Source organism: Typopeltis vanoorti, chromosome 6, assembly GCF_054136105.1.
Source record: "Typopeltis vanoorti isolate ZY-2024b chromosome 6, IOZ_Tvanoo_1.0, whole genome shotgun sequence".
Lineage (NCBI taxonomy): Eukaryota > Metazoa > Arthropoda > Arachnida > Uropygi > Thelyphonidae > Typopeltis > Typopeltis vanoorti.
In genome coordinates, this window is record NC_143554.1 from 134,552,662 (window position 1) to 134,566,653 (window position 13,992).

Genomic DNA, 13,992 nt, shown 5'->3' on the forward strand with positions numbered 1-13,992 from the left:
GAATTGGTGTAAATTAAACCATCATAAACCGAGGGCTGCCTGTACTTGTGTTGTGAAATCAAAGTGAAAATATCACCACCAACAAATAATGTAACATAGTCTATCAGATGTTTATTTCTTGTATCTTTTCTCCAAGTTAATTTGTGCACGTTTTATGTTGGAATATAGTTAATAATAACATGATTAGTTTATGTTGTGAACAGAAATTCAGCAGGAGGTACTTATCATTATTGTTGGGTTAAATCTTCTCTTCAAATTTTTTCATAGTATTTCTATGTCTGGTCATTTCCTACTCAACTGTTTAGATCTACAACATAGGCCAACTTTTCTCTTTATGTCAGCAACTTTCTCTTATGACTCAAAAAATTGCTCAAATTCTCCCTTAGTAGAAACCTTTGTTAATGTTTGACCACCTCACTCTACATTTAAACTGCCTGGCATTTAAGAAAACAGATCTTCATATTTTGTGTTGAATATCATAGCTACTCCTTTTCCTTGATCAATATTGTCTGAATATAACATCTTGAATTTGTTATCTAGAACTTGAACTCGAACTCAGCTGTTTTTTTTTTCTTTTTTCCAGTAACATCAATTATATATGATAAGGTAATTCTTTAATTCTGCAATTTCATCTCATCTCATGCTGATGGTACTATTTTGAATTCCTCTGAGTTTAAATTGGCTCCAGCAACTGATTTATTCACTCTGGTTTTTTGATAAAAACAATGCTGAACATGACATTTCATCATGATGTACCAGCTTTTTTTAAGGCAATATATGAATACAATTTACTTGGCAACATCCAAAATCTCCAGCCAATCCTCATTTATTTGGTATCCAAATAGATACAGACTAAAAAGAGTGCACCTCACAAGAAGGTGAGGATTGAACATTTGATCAGAAGCAACTGGATGGATTTCCACATTCCTTAAAAGACTGCATGAAGGTTTCTCTTCCATTTTTTAGCATCATCATCATCATCACCTATTCATTGGACATCCACAAATACTGTATGGTCACTCTGATGCTCAGTGATGTGCCAAACCAGTCCTCACCATGTAGTCCTGTTGTATGCTTTTCTGGGGACTTCAACTCTGAAGATCAGTCACTCCACACAGCATCATCCATCCATCTCATTGATGGTCTACCCCTTCCTCTTCTTCCAGGAACTTTACCTTCTATTACTGTTCTGAGAAGTCTTCTTTTATCCTTTCAATGTGTCTAAAATATTTTAACTTTATTCTGTTGATATCGTTAAGGAGCCTTAACGTTCTATGATCTTTTCTAACACCTATTCATTTGAGCACCTTTCAGTATATATCCTCAATTGCCTTCTGTAATACCACATCTCAAAATCATAATAAATTTAGTTTAATTCTTTATCCAAGTGTGAGCAAACAAAGTTTGCACCTGAAAGTATCTTCAGGACTGGGGTAAGGTGGTACACCACCAGGACAACTCATTGCAAAGGTGGAGCAAGCCACCAACACTCCTATCTCAGTATCTCCTATAATGCAAAACACATCTCCTTGCGGATATGTCTAATGTTATGCATTAAGGGAAGGGCCACTACCCAGACTAGTTTGCGCCTGAAAGTATCTTCAGGACTGGGGTAAGGTGGTATAACACCAGGGCAACTCGTTGCAAAGGTGGATACTTTCAGGCGCAAAAAGGTGCCACCCTTTTTTAATAAATTACTCTGGATTTAGAGAAAAATGTTGAAAGTTTATTTTTCACTTGGTTAGAGTATAATAAATTTAGTTTAATCCTTTATCCAAGTGTGACAAACAAAGTTTGTGCCTGAAAGTATCCACCTGTGCAACGAGTTTCCCTGGTGTTGTACCACCTTACCCCAGTCCTGAAGATACTTTCAGGCACAAACTTTGTTTGCTCACACTTGGATAAAGGATTAAGCTAAATTTATTATACTCTAACCAAGTGAAAAATAAACTTTCAACATCTTTCTCTAAATCCAGAGTAATTTATTAAAAAAGGGTGGCACACCATTTGGCAACTCCTATAGGTAGAGATGACCTGCTAATGCTTCTGCCTGGTATCTCCACTTGGGTCTAGCTCCCACTGAAGAAACCTCAATAAAGGTTGAAACTAGTCTGGGTAGTGGCCCTTCCCTTAATGCATAACATTAGACATATCCGCAAGGAGATGTGTTTTGCATTATAGGAGATACTGAGATAGGAGTGTTGGTGGCTTGCTCCACCTTTGCAACGAGTTGCCCTGGTGTTGTACCACCTTACCCCAGTCCTGAAGATACTTTCAGGCGCAAACTTTGTTTGCTCACACTTGGATAAAGGATTAAATTAAATTTATTATACTCTAACCAAGTGAAAAATAAACTTTCCACATCTCAAAATCAGCTATTCTTTTCTTATCTGACTTCTTTAGGTTCCAAGTCTCACATCCATAAGTCACTGTTGGAAAAACAACTGCATCCAAAATCTTCAACTTTATTCCCAAGGAGATAGATTCATCCTTCCAGATTTTAGAGAAGTCTCTGACTGTTGTTTGAGCCATTCCTAATCTTCTTCTTCTGAACAGCAATTCTTCACATTAATAATGGATCCCAGGTGCTCAAACTTGCTGACTTCCTCAATTCTTTCTCCATTAAGGTACACTTGCTTTTCAAGAGCTGCCCCCTTTGTATTTTGTTTGAGAACCATAATTTTTGTCTTGCTAGGATTGAGTTGAAGTCCTCTGTTATTACTGATCTTGTTAACTTTATCAAGAATTTGTCCTAATTCTTTGTCATTACAGAGGAGTATGGTATCATCAGCATACCTCAGATTACTGATCAGTTTACCACCTATCTTAATTCCTGTCTTGAGCTCATCTAATGCTTCACGTATGATGTCCTCAGCATATATACTAAACAAGTGAGGGGAAAGTAAACATCCTTGCCTAACTACCTTTCCTTTCCAGAAGCCAATCATTTAATCTAATACCTGTTCTTATCATGGATTCTTGCTTCCTGTACAAGTTGGCTATCAACCTGATAGTGTGTTGAGGAAAACCCAACCTTTTTATTACTTCCCACAGTTTCACATGCTGGATGCAGTCAAAAGCTTTAGAGTAGTCTAAGAAATACATTAACAGAGGGAGTTTAAATTCTTTATATTTTTCTATGATCTGTCTAAGACAAAGGATCTGATCTCTGGTGCCTTTACCTTTCCTAAAACCTGCTTGTTCCTCAGACATCTCTGCCTCAACTTTGGCCTCAATTCTATTCAGCATGATCTTCAATAAAATTTTCTAGCTGCGACACATAAGTGATCTTATTGTCTCACACCAGTCAAAAATCTTAGAACTTTAAGACATTCACAAGCATCCTTGCCAATGGAATTCGAACCCACAATCCTGTAGGTCATAATGTGGAAGTATGTTAAAAGATTTGAATGTCACCTGCTCTCTTGTTCATATAAAATAATTTAACTAGATTAATTTCCCATTATTCTATTAGACATATCCATTATTTTTATATATTTTTATATTTCTCTAAAAATTATGGCTGCATTGCTAAATGTTTCTTTTATAAAATTTACCTGCTCTTCCATCAACTTCTGACGAAGTGCTTCTCGCTCCTCTTCTTGTTTTCGTCTAAATTCTTTTTCTTCTTCATCTAATCTACGTGCTCGTGCAACATGATACTGTGCTTGACTGAGCAAGTCCTGACATTGCCTAAACCAATTAAAAGATTTTATATGGATATGGTAAAAGACATTTTATAACAGCAAGTACTGCTGTAAAAATCGTGTCATCGTCTGTGCCTTTGTAATATATATGATACTTATTTTCTTTAAGTTTTGATTCTATCTTTGTTCGAAATATATACTTATTTATCTTGTTTATTTCAACTCACTTAACTTATTATACTTAACAGTCACAACTCTGTTGTTCTTAATCCGTCGCTTGATTTAGTCTGCTTACAGTTAATCCTTTCTTTCAATTAGACCCCCCCCATTCTCAATGTCGTAACTATGCTTAATCACGTGCACAAAATTCTAAAACATAGGAATTGCCTATGGGTGGAGTCAATCCCTTTGTCTGAACAGTTCTCCTTGGATATATTTATAGACCTTGCAATTGCCAGTATTCTATTAAAATATTCGGTTACATTCTCGTTGCTATTCTGTACATACCTCTGCAACTTCCATAAGGTTTGGCTAAGACTTCTTACTCTGGAGAACTGGGAAATCAAGGTTTCCTTAAACCTAGAGTACTCCAAGGTATTCAAAATTGGGGACGAGTACAAGAAGCTTTTGGCCTTTCCGACCAGTTTACTCCTGGGCAAGATAAGTAGTTGGAAGTCAGTCCATCTTCCAACCTTCCTCAGTTCCTTAACGAAGCTAAAAAAAAGCTAAAGCATCGTCATTTCCCTCACCAGAGAATTGCGGAATGGCAAGTTGAGGATTTATGGTTCTAAAGAACTCAATATTATCCATAGTTGCGCTATTACTTGTAATTTCACCTTCCATTTAACTCACAAAATTTAAAATTTCTCAAATAGAATTTTTCTATTTTATAACTGCCTGATTCAATACCAAAACTTTCTCACTTTAATTCACAATTTGTGATTGATTAAATATGTGAATTAAATCCTGTCGGCTGCACCATTGTAAAAATCATATTGTCGTCTGTGCCTTTGTAATATAAAGGGTGTCCCAAAATTCACGCAAGATTTAAATTTAGCGCCATTTGTGCGGTAAAGTGTTGCCAACGAGAAAAAAAGACAGCGTGACAGTTAAGGGTTATTAAAAACGGAGCGGTACACGAAAGAACAACGCATTTTCATTGTTGAGCAATATTTTAAAAATAATGAAGGTTTGGCAGCTACAGTTCACAATTTTCATACAAAATATGGTCGGAATAGTGATTTAACTTCATCAACTGTGAAAAGATTAATTTAAAAATTCAAGGAAACTGGATCAATTAGTGATCTTATACACTCTGGCCGTCCTTCAACAAGTTGTTCAATGGAAAACAACGAAGCAGTTCGTGAGAGTGTTGCTGAGAGTCCAGGAACATCAATTCGGCACCGTGGTCTTGAATTGGGCATTTCGAGAAGCTCTCTACAGCGTATTCTCACGAAAGATTTGCATCTTTATGCTTACAAAGCTCAAATGACTCAAGAACTGAAGCCTACTGACCACACACAGCAAAGAGAGTTCGTTGAATGGATTATGGAACAACAACAAGTGGATGCTTATTTTTCGAATAAAATCATCTTCAGCAATGAAGCTCGTTTTCATCTTGATGGCTTCGTTAATCGACAAAATTGTCGCATTTGGGGTTCAGAAAATCTACAAGTGATTGTTGAGAAACAAATGCATCCACAATGTGTCACTGTTTGGTGCGGATTTTGGGCTGGAGACATCATCGGTCCATTCTTCTTCGAAAATGCAGCTGGTAAGGCAATAACAGTTAATGGTGCTCGCTATCGTGACATGATAATCCAGTTTTTTGTGCCTAAATTGCAAGATATGGATGTGGACGACATGTGGTTTCAACAAGATGGTGCCACATGCCATACAGCCCGAGAAACAATTCAATTACTGCATGAGTCATTTCCTGGTCGTGTAATTTCCCATTTTGGTGATCAGAATTGGCCGCCCAGATCATGTGACTTAACGCCGTCGGACTTTTTTCTTTGGAGTTTTTTGAAGTCTAAGATTTATGCCAACAAGCCCATGACCACCCACGCCTTGAAGGAGGAAACTGAGCGCTGTATCAACGAAATTCAGCCACATTTATGCAAAACGGTCATGGAAAATTTCGACAAAAGAGTGCGTATGTGGCAGCAAAGCTGTGGAGGCCATTTACCCGATATGCTATTCCATGCATAACCCTATACTGTATACTTTATGAATCAATAAGAAATTACAATTTTTAATTAAAAACCTGTGTTTTCTATTAAAATTACTTCTTGCGTGAATTTTGGGACACCCTGTATATGATACTTATTTATCTTGTTTATTTCAACTCACTTAACTTATTATACTTAACAGTTGTGACTCCATTGTTCTTAATCTGTTGCTTGAGTTAGTCTGCTTACAGTTAATCCTTTCTTTCAATTAGACCCCCCCCCCCATTCTCAATGTCGTAACTATGCTTAATCATGTGCACAAAATTCTAAAACAGGAATTGCCTCTGGCTGGAGTCAATCCCTTTGTCTGAACAGTAAGCATTTTTTTTTTCTATATTGATTTCTGGAAAATTTATTTATTTATTATGACTGCGCCATCAGAAATGGCAGATAAGACTTAAATATTCACTCAGCAAGGCAAGGAAATATCTCTTACACTCTATACTCCAGTCGTGGCTACTTATCACCCTAGGTCACACATGTTCGGTCTTTTTTTATGAGAAGTGCATTGGTATATAGGAATCAGGCAAGTTATTTGACAAACAAAACAATCTATTCATGCTAATTACAGTACAATAAAGTTAACTAAGCACACAATCTTTTTTCCGCCTCTATACTTTTCAGCAATATTAACTTAAATCTTAAATTATCCAATTTAGTTCAACAATTCTCCTTTAAGTAAACAGGCTAAGGTAATATTTGTGCCTATACTTAAGTCATACAACATAACAGACCTACATATACTATACCACAGGCAAGCTTAGACAATAAATAACATCATGCACATTAACTTTCACCTTGTAACAACACTATCTTTTCACACAACTAAGTAAGTTATTTCTCAATGGTTAGTAATTGCCTTCAGTCCTGAAGTAATACTAAAAAAAAAAAAAAAAAAAACAGCTAGAGTACTCTCTGCTACAATTTCTGCCTCTTGTTAAATCACATATAATAGACCTTACTTGGTATTTAGTCATCTAGTCCACATCAGTACTCTTGAGATCGTTATCATCTTCTTCCTTCTGAAATCTTACACACATGGGCACTGTTTTCTGATATCGACAAGGGCACTTCCACAGGCAGAGATCATCAGGAACCTTGGCGGCTGGAAATCCAGAACTTACCTTCTACGCTGCATAAACGACCCATCTAGCCTCTTTGGGCGTCTGTTGGCTGGAGCAGGGTCCCCCTTGACCTAGAATCGGCAGGACATACTCAAACCAGGAGCCGGAACAGAAACTGGGCAAAAACGAACGTATCCAGCAATGACCTCTCCTCCTAAGCGGTCTTCTAGCTAACTCGACTCACCTCTGAAATGAACCCTCTTCATGACGACTGACCTTCCTCAAAAAAAAACCTCCTGTGTTCCCTTCTTCTCGATGTCTCCCCCTTTTATGCTGCTCAATCGACATTGGGTCTTGCTACTTTTTTATTACCCTGGGTATTCATAGAGGTATTCCCCTCCCACCTTTTAGGTCGCTGCGTTAAGGCGGGACCCCGTACATGCTTGACCTTCGTGTGCACGATGGCCTTAGGTCTTATTCTCAATCCCGTCTGCAATATTTTTTTTGTCTTAACAATCCATTGTTACAATTCATTCAGACATTTTTTCTTTGTCCTTTGTTGTTGTACAGCAAGTCATTAATTAAATATTAACCAAAATTACAAGTATGTTAAACTAATTTGAATTCCTACGTAAAATCTGTATAGAAAGAATCTAATTTAAAATTTCTGTCTATACAGATTTTACACTACATCTTTAGATACAGTACTTGCTATTATAAAATGTCTCTGAATTAAAAATAAATAAATGAAATAAATAAATAACAAAATTATATTTTTCATCTCCAGATATATATGTATAAAGAATCAAAGCTTCCTCTTCACTAAATTTAACCTAAAAATAAATTCAAGATGCTGCTTTTTCACATTTCCTGTAAAACTTCTGTTATATTTAAGTGCCTCTGCAGCACAGCTGGAAGAACAATAGGATAACATGATACAAGCTTTGAGTTCTTGAATTTCATGGAGCTATCAAGCAATCATAACATTTATGTAATGGAAACAGTTGCTGTAATCTTTGCTAAAACAACGTACTTTGGTATCCTAAATATGAATAACAGTTTTAACTTGTAAAATCAAGATATATTGGCTTATGTTTCATGAACTGTTACAAGGGCATTTTCCAAGAGAGAGCACTAAGAAATGGTAAAATATTCAAAATACGACATGTTACATGTTTACGCCTGCAGCCTAAGTCATAGCAGTACTAGGAGAATACACTTTAAGAGCTCATACTGAAACCTAAATTGCTATCTAAAAGATGCAGTGATAAATTATTCTGAAGTTTACGATATTAAAGATGCTAGAGCAAAGAAGGCTAAATGCATCTATCACAAATCTTTTCTTGCTTTCTTTCAGAAAACAATTTGTTCCATTAGATATACAATTGACAAACTGTACTCTTTGAGCTTTAATTTATGCTGCACTCTTGATAATATAATTTTTTTTTTTTTTTTTTTTTTTTTTTTATGTTGAGCCCACACACAGGAGGTTGGTTGGCCAACCTATAGTACATTAGTACCGTTTATGGGTAGTGGGTTGGGAAAGGAGAAATTTGTTTACATTTGATTTGAATGACTTTAAATTGTATTCCTTGGGAAACACAGCAGGTGGGAGACTGTTTCACAGTGCAGCAGTTGCAGGGATGAAGGAAGAGGAAAAGAAACTTGTTCTGTTTGCTTCTAGGTGTACTGTGAAGGGTTGTTGTGCAGCAATTGCACATGTTCCAATGAGCTTAGTACTGAGCAGAGGAATTATTGATGTTATTTCAGATGAGCATTTCCCATGGAAATATTTGTAGAATATACATACTGCAGAGACCATATGTCTATGTGAAAGTGGGGGGGGGGGGGGGGAGTTGGTAAGGGATGAATCATTGATAAGTCTAATTGCTCTCCTCTGTATTGAGTCGAGCATTTTGAGAACGCTTTTAGGGGCCCCACCCCATATGTGGGAACAGTATTCAATAGTTGGGTGGATTTGTGATTTGTATAATGTTAATAGTTGTTTGGGGATGAAGTAACGTCTTGAGCGAAAGAGAAATTCTAGTTTTTTTGAGGCTGAGGATGCAATGGTTGTGATATGTTTATGCCAGGAGAGGTTTGATGTGAGGATGATTCCAAGAAGTGAGATCTCACACTGTAGAAATTTGGGTATCGTCAAAAAGGATACTGGGAAAAAATGGTTCTTTTTTTATGGGAAATAGTACAGAACTGGGTTTTATTGGCGTTGAAATTTATGAGGTTACCTGAACCCCATTGTAGGATGGCTTGGGGATCAGAGTTGAGGGTGGTGGTGGTTAATGTTCTGTAGGTTGAGGTGAGGTGAGTTGTATAGGGTAAGGCTTATCAAATGCAAGCGAGGAGTGTAGTGTGCTGTCGTCTGCAAAACTATGTATTGGGTTGGAGGTCAACTGCAGTAGGTCATTGATATATAGCAGGAAGAGGGTTGGTGAGAGGACAGAACCTTGTGGGACCCCAGCATTAATTGAATGGTGAGAGGATAGGGGCTGTCCACTATCACACACAGTGTCGTCCAGACTGAAAGCTGGCAATCCAACTACAGAAGTCCTGGGTCAGACCGAATGATGGAAGTTTACCTAGTAGGCCTTTGTGCCAGACCCAGTCAAAGGCTTTGGTGCAACCACTTGAGATTTGCCAAACCTCTCCATAGCATTTGTCCAGAGATGGGCGACGTATGTGAGTAGATCTCCTGTTGATCGGCAGTGGCAGAATCCATACTGGCAGTCATTTATTTATTGAGTATCTTCAAGATAGTGTAGGAGTTGGGAATCGATGATTTTTTCCATTACTTTTAACAGGACTGAGGTAAGCAACCTAGGGTGGTAATTGGATGGCAGTGACTTGTCACTCTTCTTGGGAATGGGCTGAATACAGCCAATTTCCAGTTTTTTGGGATAGATTCCAATGGAGTAAGAGCATATATATATATATATATATATATATATATATATATATATATATATATATATATATATATATTATTAAATAAAAATCTCTGGAGGAGATGTGTTTTGGCATTAAGGGTAAATATTAAGATTAGTGATCGGAGCTCATGCCACCTTTACCACGAGTTGCCCTGGTCTTGCACTACCTGTAGGATCAGCTAGACTTGCATCACTTGCAGGCGCAAACTTGACTTATTTGTCTGTTTGCTTACTTGGAAAATGGAGTAAAACCAGGTTTAAAAATTGCTTGGTATTCTTAACATATATATATATATATATATATATGACACAGGATAGAGGTCAGTTCTGGAGCACAAACTTTCAGAACAATTGGGAGGAAGGCCATCAGACTTTTTTGTGTCTAATTTGGACAGTATTTTTCTGATCTCATCCTGGCAAAAGGATATAGGGAGGCATTGTATGTTGGATGTCTGGAATTGTTGGGGGAGATTTACCATCGTCAGTTATGCATGCATTTGAAGCAAAGTATGAAGCCAGAAGATTGGCTTTTTCTGTGGGTGATGATGCAGTAGAGCCATCTGGGTATGATAGGGGTGGGAATAGTGTTGGACAGAAGTTATGGCCAATTGCTTTGGCAAGAGACCAAAAGGCTCGGCAGCCGTTTAAACAGGCTGCTAGTTTCCTGCTTTTTGCCCTTTCGAACTCTGTTTTGGAAGCATTGATTTTTTTTTGCATCTATTACAGGCTTCGGTGTAAGCTTTGAAGGAAGATGAGGTTCTTGATTTCAGCCAGTTGTGGTATGTCTGGTGTTTCATCTCTACAGCCTTGGCACATCTTTTGGAGAACCAGGGTTTCATTAGGGAATGGCAGTTCAGAGTGCTGTATGGAATGTATGTATTCGTGCCGGTGAGGATTACTTTGGTAATAAGCTTATGGGTTGGAAGGCAGGAAGCAATAGTCCAACCATGGGAATGCGGCATAGAAGTTGCGGAGGCTGTCCCACTTGACACTGTTATAGTGCCAAACTACTCTTGTATGGGAGTGTCTATGTAAACGTTGTGCATAGGGGAGGAGATGAACGCTAGGTTGTGGTCAAAATTGCCCAGGGGGCTCACTACTTTCACCGTGTATTTGAAGGCGTCATTGGTGAGGAAGAGATCTAGGGTGTTTGGGGAGTGGTCTGGGTTATCTGGAATTCTAGTTGGCATCTGGACAAGTTGTGTAAAGTCATTAGTGCTGGCAAATATTTCAGCATCTCTGCCTGTAAGATCTGTACAACTGGAGGAGGAAAGCCAGTTAGTGTTGTGGACGTTAAAATCTCCTAGGAGGATGATTTCACAGTTGGAAAAGTGGGATTGGAGAAAGTCAATATTTAGGGAGAGGAAATTAAAGAGCTCAGGGTGGTTGGTTGTGTTGGGGGAGCGATGGAGACAGCAGATGAATTGGACTGAGTGGAAAAGGGATATTTTCAACCAAAGAAGGTCAAAGTTGGTTGATTCTAGGTTGGGTGCTCTCTGGCAAGGCATGTCAGAGCGGATGTATGCGCAGACACCGCCCTTAGGACGAAAGTTGTTAAAGAGTGAGTAGTTTGGAAGGTTGAGATAAGTTGTGCTGGGAGGGAGGTGAGATTTGAGTTTCTGTCAGGAAGAGTAGGTGGGGGTTGGTAGACTGTAGGTGGTAGTGGACACTATTCAGGATGGAGTTTAGGCCATGGATGTTGGTGAAGTGAATATGTAGGGTTTTGTGAGTCATATGTTGGACTGCATGGGTCTTAAACATTTCCTATGCGATGCCTGCATGCTGGTCTCCATGGTGGCTGCTAGTGGCATCACTTGGTTTTTTCACTAGTTTATCTTGTCTATAGTCGATGGTCCAACTGTTGTCACTATTTTGAAGTGTTTCTTCGAGTTGGCATCTTTGTTCCCTTTGTGCAAATGATAAGTCTGGCTGTGCACGTATGCACGATTGGGGACAGGTGTCTTTGAATTTGTTGTTGATCGCTGTTATTATTTTTGATGTGCTTGTCAGCGTATCGCAAGTCACTTTTACTAGATATGGAAAGTTCGTTCCTTCTTGCTTTTTATTTATAGGCCCGAAACGATGGCACCTGACAATATTCATAGGATCGATGTTGCATTATTCAGCTAGTTTGTTGATGTCCTCTTGTAATGATTTTCCATTTTCCGTCAGGAAGTTCAAAATGATGGCATTGAGTTTTTTGTGTTTAGCCTCCATCAAGTCGTTTACCGTTGATGCGATTAGATCGCGAAGTTCTTTCACTGGCGAAGTAGCACTTGTGTTGCGCTGGTTTTCAATTTGTTCTAGCTTAGCTTCGACTGCATGTATTTTGGAGGTAAAAGTTTCATTTCAAGCATTGATGTGCTGTTTGAGGTTTTCAACATGTTTACCTATGTTCAGAAGTTGTTTAGCGAACAGAAGAACGGCTGGTTAAGTTCGATAAGTAGCTTTTATGCAGCTTCGTCTATTTTCACGCAGGAAGCATGCAGCCAATGGCAACAGAACTTGTAGAATATGCCCTTGTTCTGTTTTTTCTGTGACACCAGTTTTGCTGCTGCGACACGTAATAGGTTTGTCAGCGGCGATCAACGGCACTGTGAAGGTGAGACACGTGGTGCTCGTTCGCTTTTGATGTTGCCATCTTTGCTGCATACGGTAGGCATCATGAGCGCTTACACAGGGCTGATTTAGAACTGGAAGAATGGCTGATTTAATACACCATAAGTACTTACAGATTGTACTGAAGTATTTTGCTGCTCAGCACCCACTGTTAAGGTTTTTGTTTGATGGTTAATTTTGATGAAAAAACACTCGCAATGACGATAAACTGGGGTTTACCGTTATTGCTATTTATAGAATAGTATTGACAACATGATCCTGTTCATCACCCTACTCTCATGCGAAACCATTGAAAGAAAAAAACAACTTTAATATAAGGGGTGGTCTGAAAAGTTCTCGGCCTAACAATGAAAACATGAATTTATAATTTCAAAATTATTTTTATTTTTCAACATAATCTCCCTTAAGACTAATACATTTATTCCATTGATGCTCCAGCACCATTATCCTGTCCCTGTAGTGGTTCTCAGTAAGATCTGCAAAATTCCCCTCTACAGCTGCAATCACCTCTTGATTCAAAGAAAAACGCTGACCAGTGAGGAAGAGTTTTAGTTTTGGGAAGAGATAGCAGTCAGAAGAAGACAAATCTGTAGAATAGGGTGGATGTTCCAACAATTCATAGTGCAGATGGGAATTGGGTTCTGTCCACTGTTTTGACAGCTGTTTGGATTCTGGTGTGTAATGGTGAATCGAAGTCTCATCCATAGTAATAAATCAACGCACAAAAATTAGTTTTATTCTTGTTAAAATGCTTCAAGTACTGTTCAGAGATTTTCATGCGAGTGCGTTTTTGATCTGCTGTGAGCAAGCGCAGCACCCATCTTGCGCAAAGCTTTTTCATATGCAATTCTTCATGCAAAATATATCCTACACGTTCTTTTGAAATGCCTATAGTCTCATCAATTTCACATACTTTGACTTGCCAGTCATTGAATACCATATAGGGCACTTGATCAATGATTTCTGGTGTTGTTGCACTTTTTGGATGTCATTCAAGTGGATCATCTTCAAGGCTGGTACGGCCATGTTTAAACTCGGCAGCCCATTTCTTAATTGTAGAAAATGAAGGAGAAGAGTGCCCATAAACTTTTATGAACTTCGAATGCATTTCTTTTGGTGTTAAACCTTCTTTTATAAAGAATTTTATAACAGCTCAATACTCAATTTTATCCATTTCAAGAGATACAGACAACACTTTTGATTCAGACAGCTGTATAAAACAAACTACTTGATAGAATGACTTGTAATTTCACATAGATGCTTATGACAGATGTACAAACTCAAAAAAATCTTGCTGATAGTGCTGCTATCTATGGTCGAGGCAGAGAACTTTTCAGACCATCCTCGTATATACAGTACAAAGTGTACAGAAGAAATCACTATATCTAATGAAAAAAAGCAATTACTAATTTGTTGGACCATCCTTTAACACACACACACTGAAAATACTATCTTAAAAAAAGGCTTTTTCCATCATTTCTTGTTA

General features: G+C 38.0%; 1 protein-coding gene across 1 annotated transcript in view; it reads right to left on the reverse strand.

The window, feature by feature from the left end:
• Ctr9 (RNA polymerase-associated protein Ctr9) overlaps positions 1-13,992 on the reverse strand; it is a 340,468-nt gene that overhangs the window by 76,411 nt on the left and 250,065 nt on the right. Inside the window, exon 17 of the mRNA XM_090393725.1 lies at positions 3,558-3,693. Within this exon, the coding sequence (XP_090249851.1) occupies positions 3,558-3,693 (136 nt within the window). The remainder of the gene's footprint in view (positions 1-3,557; positions 3,694-13,992) is intronic.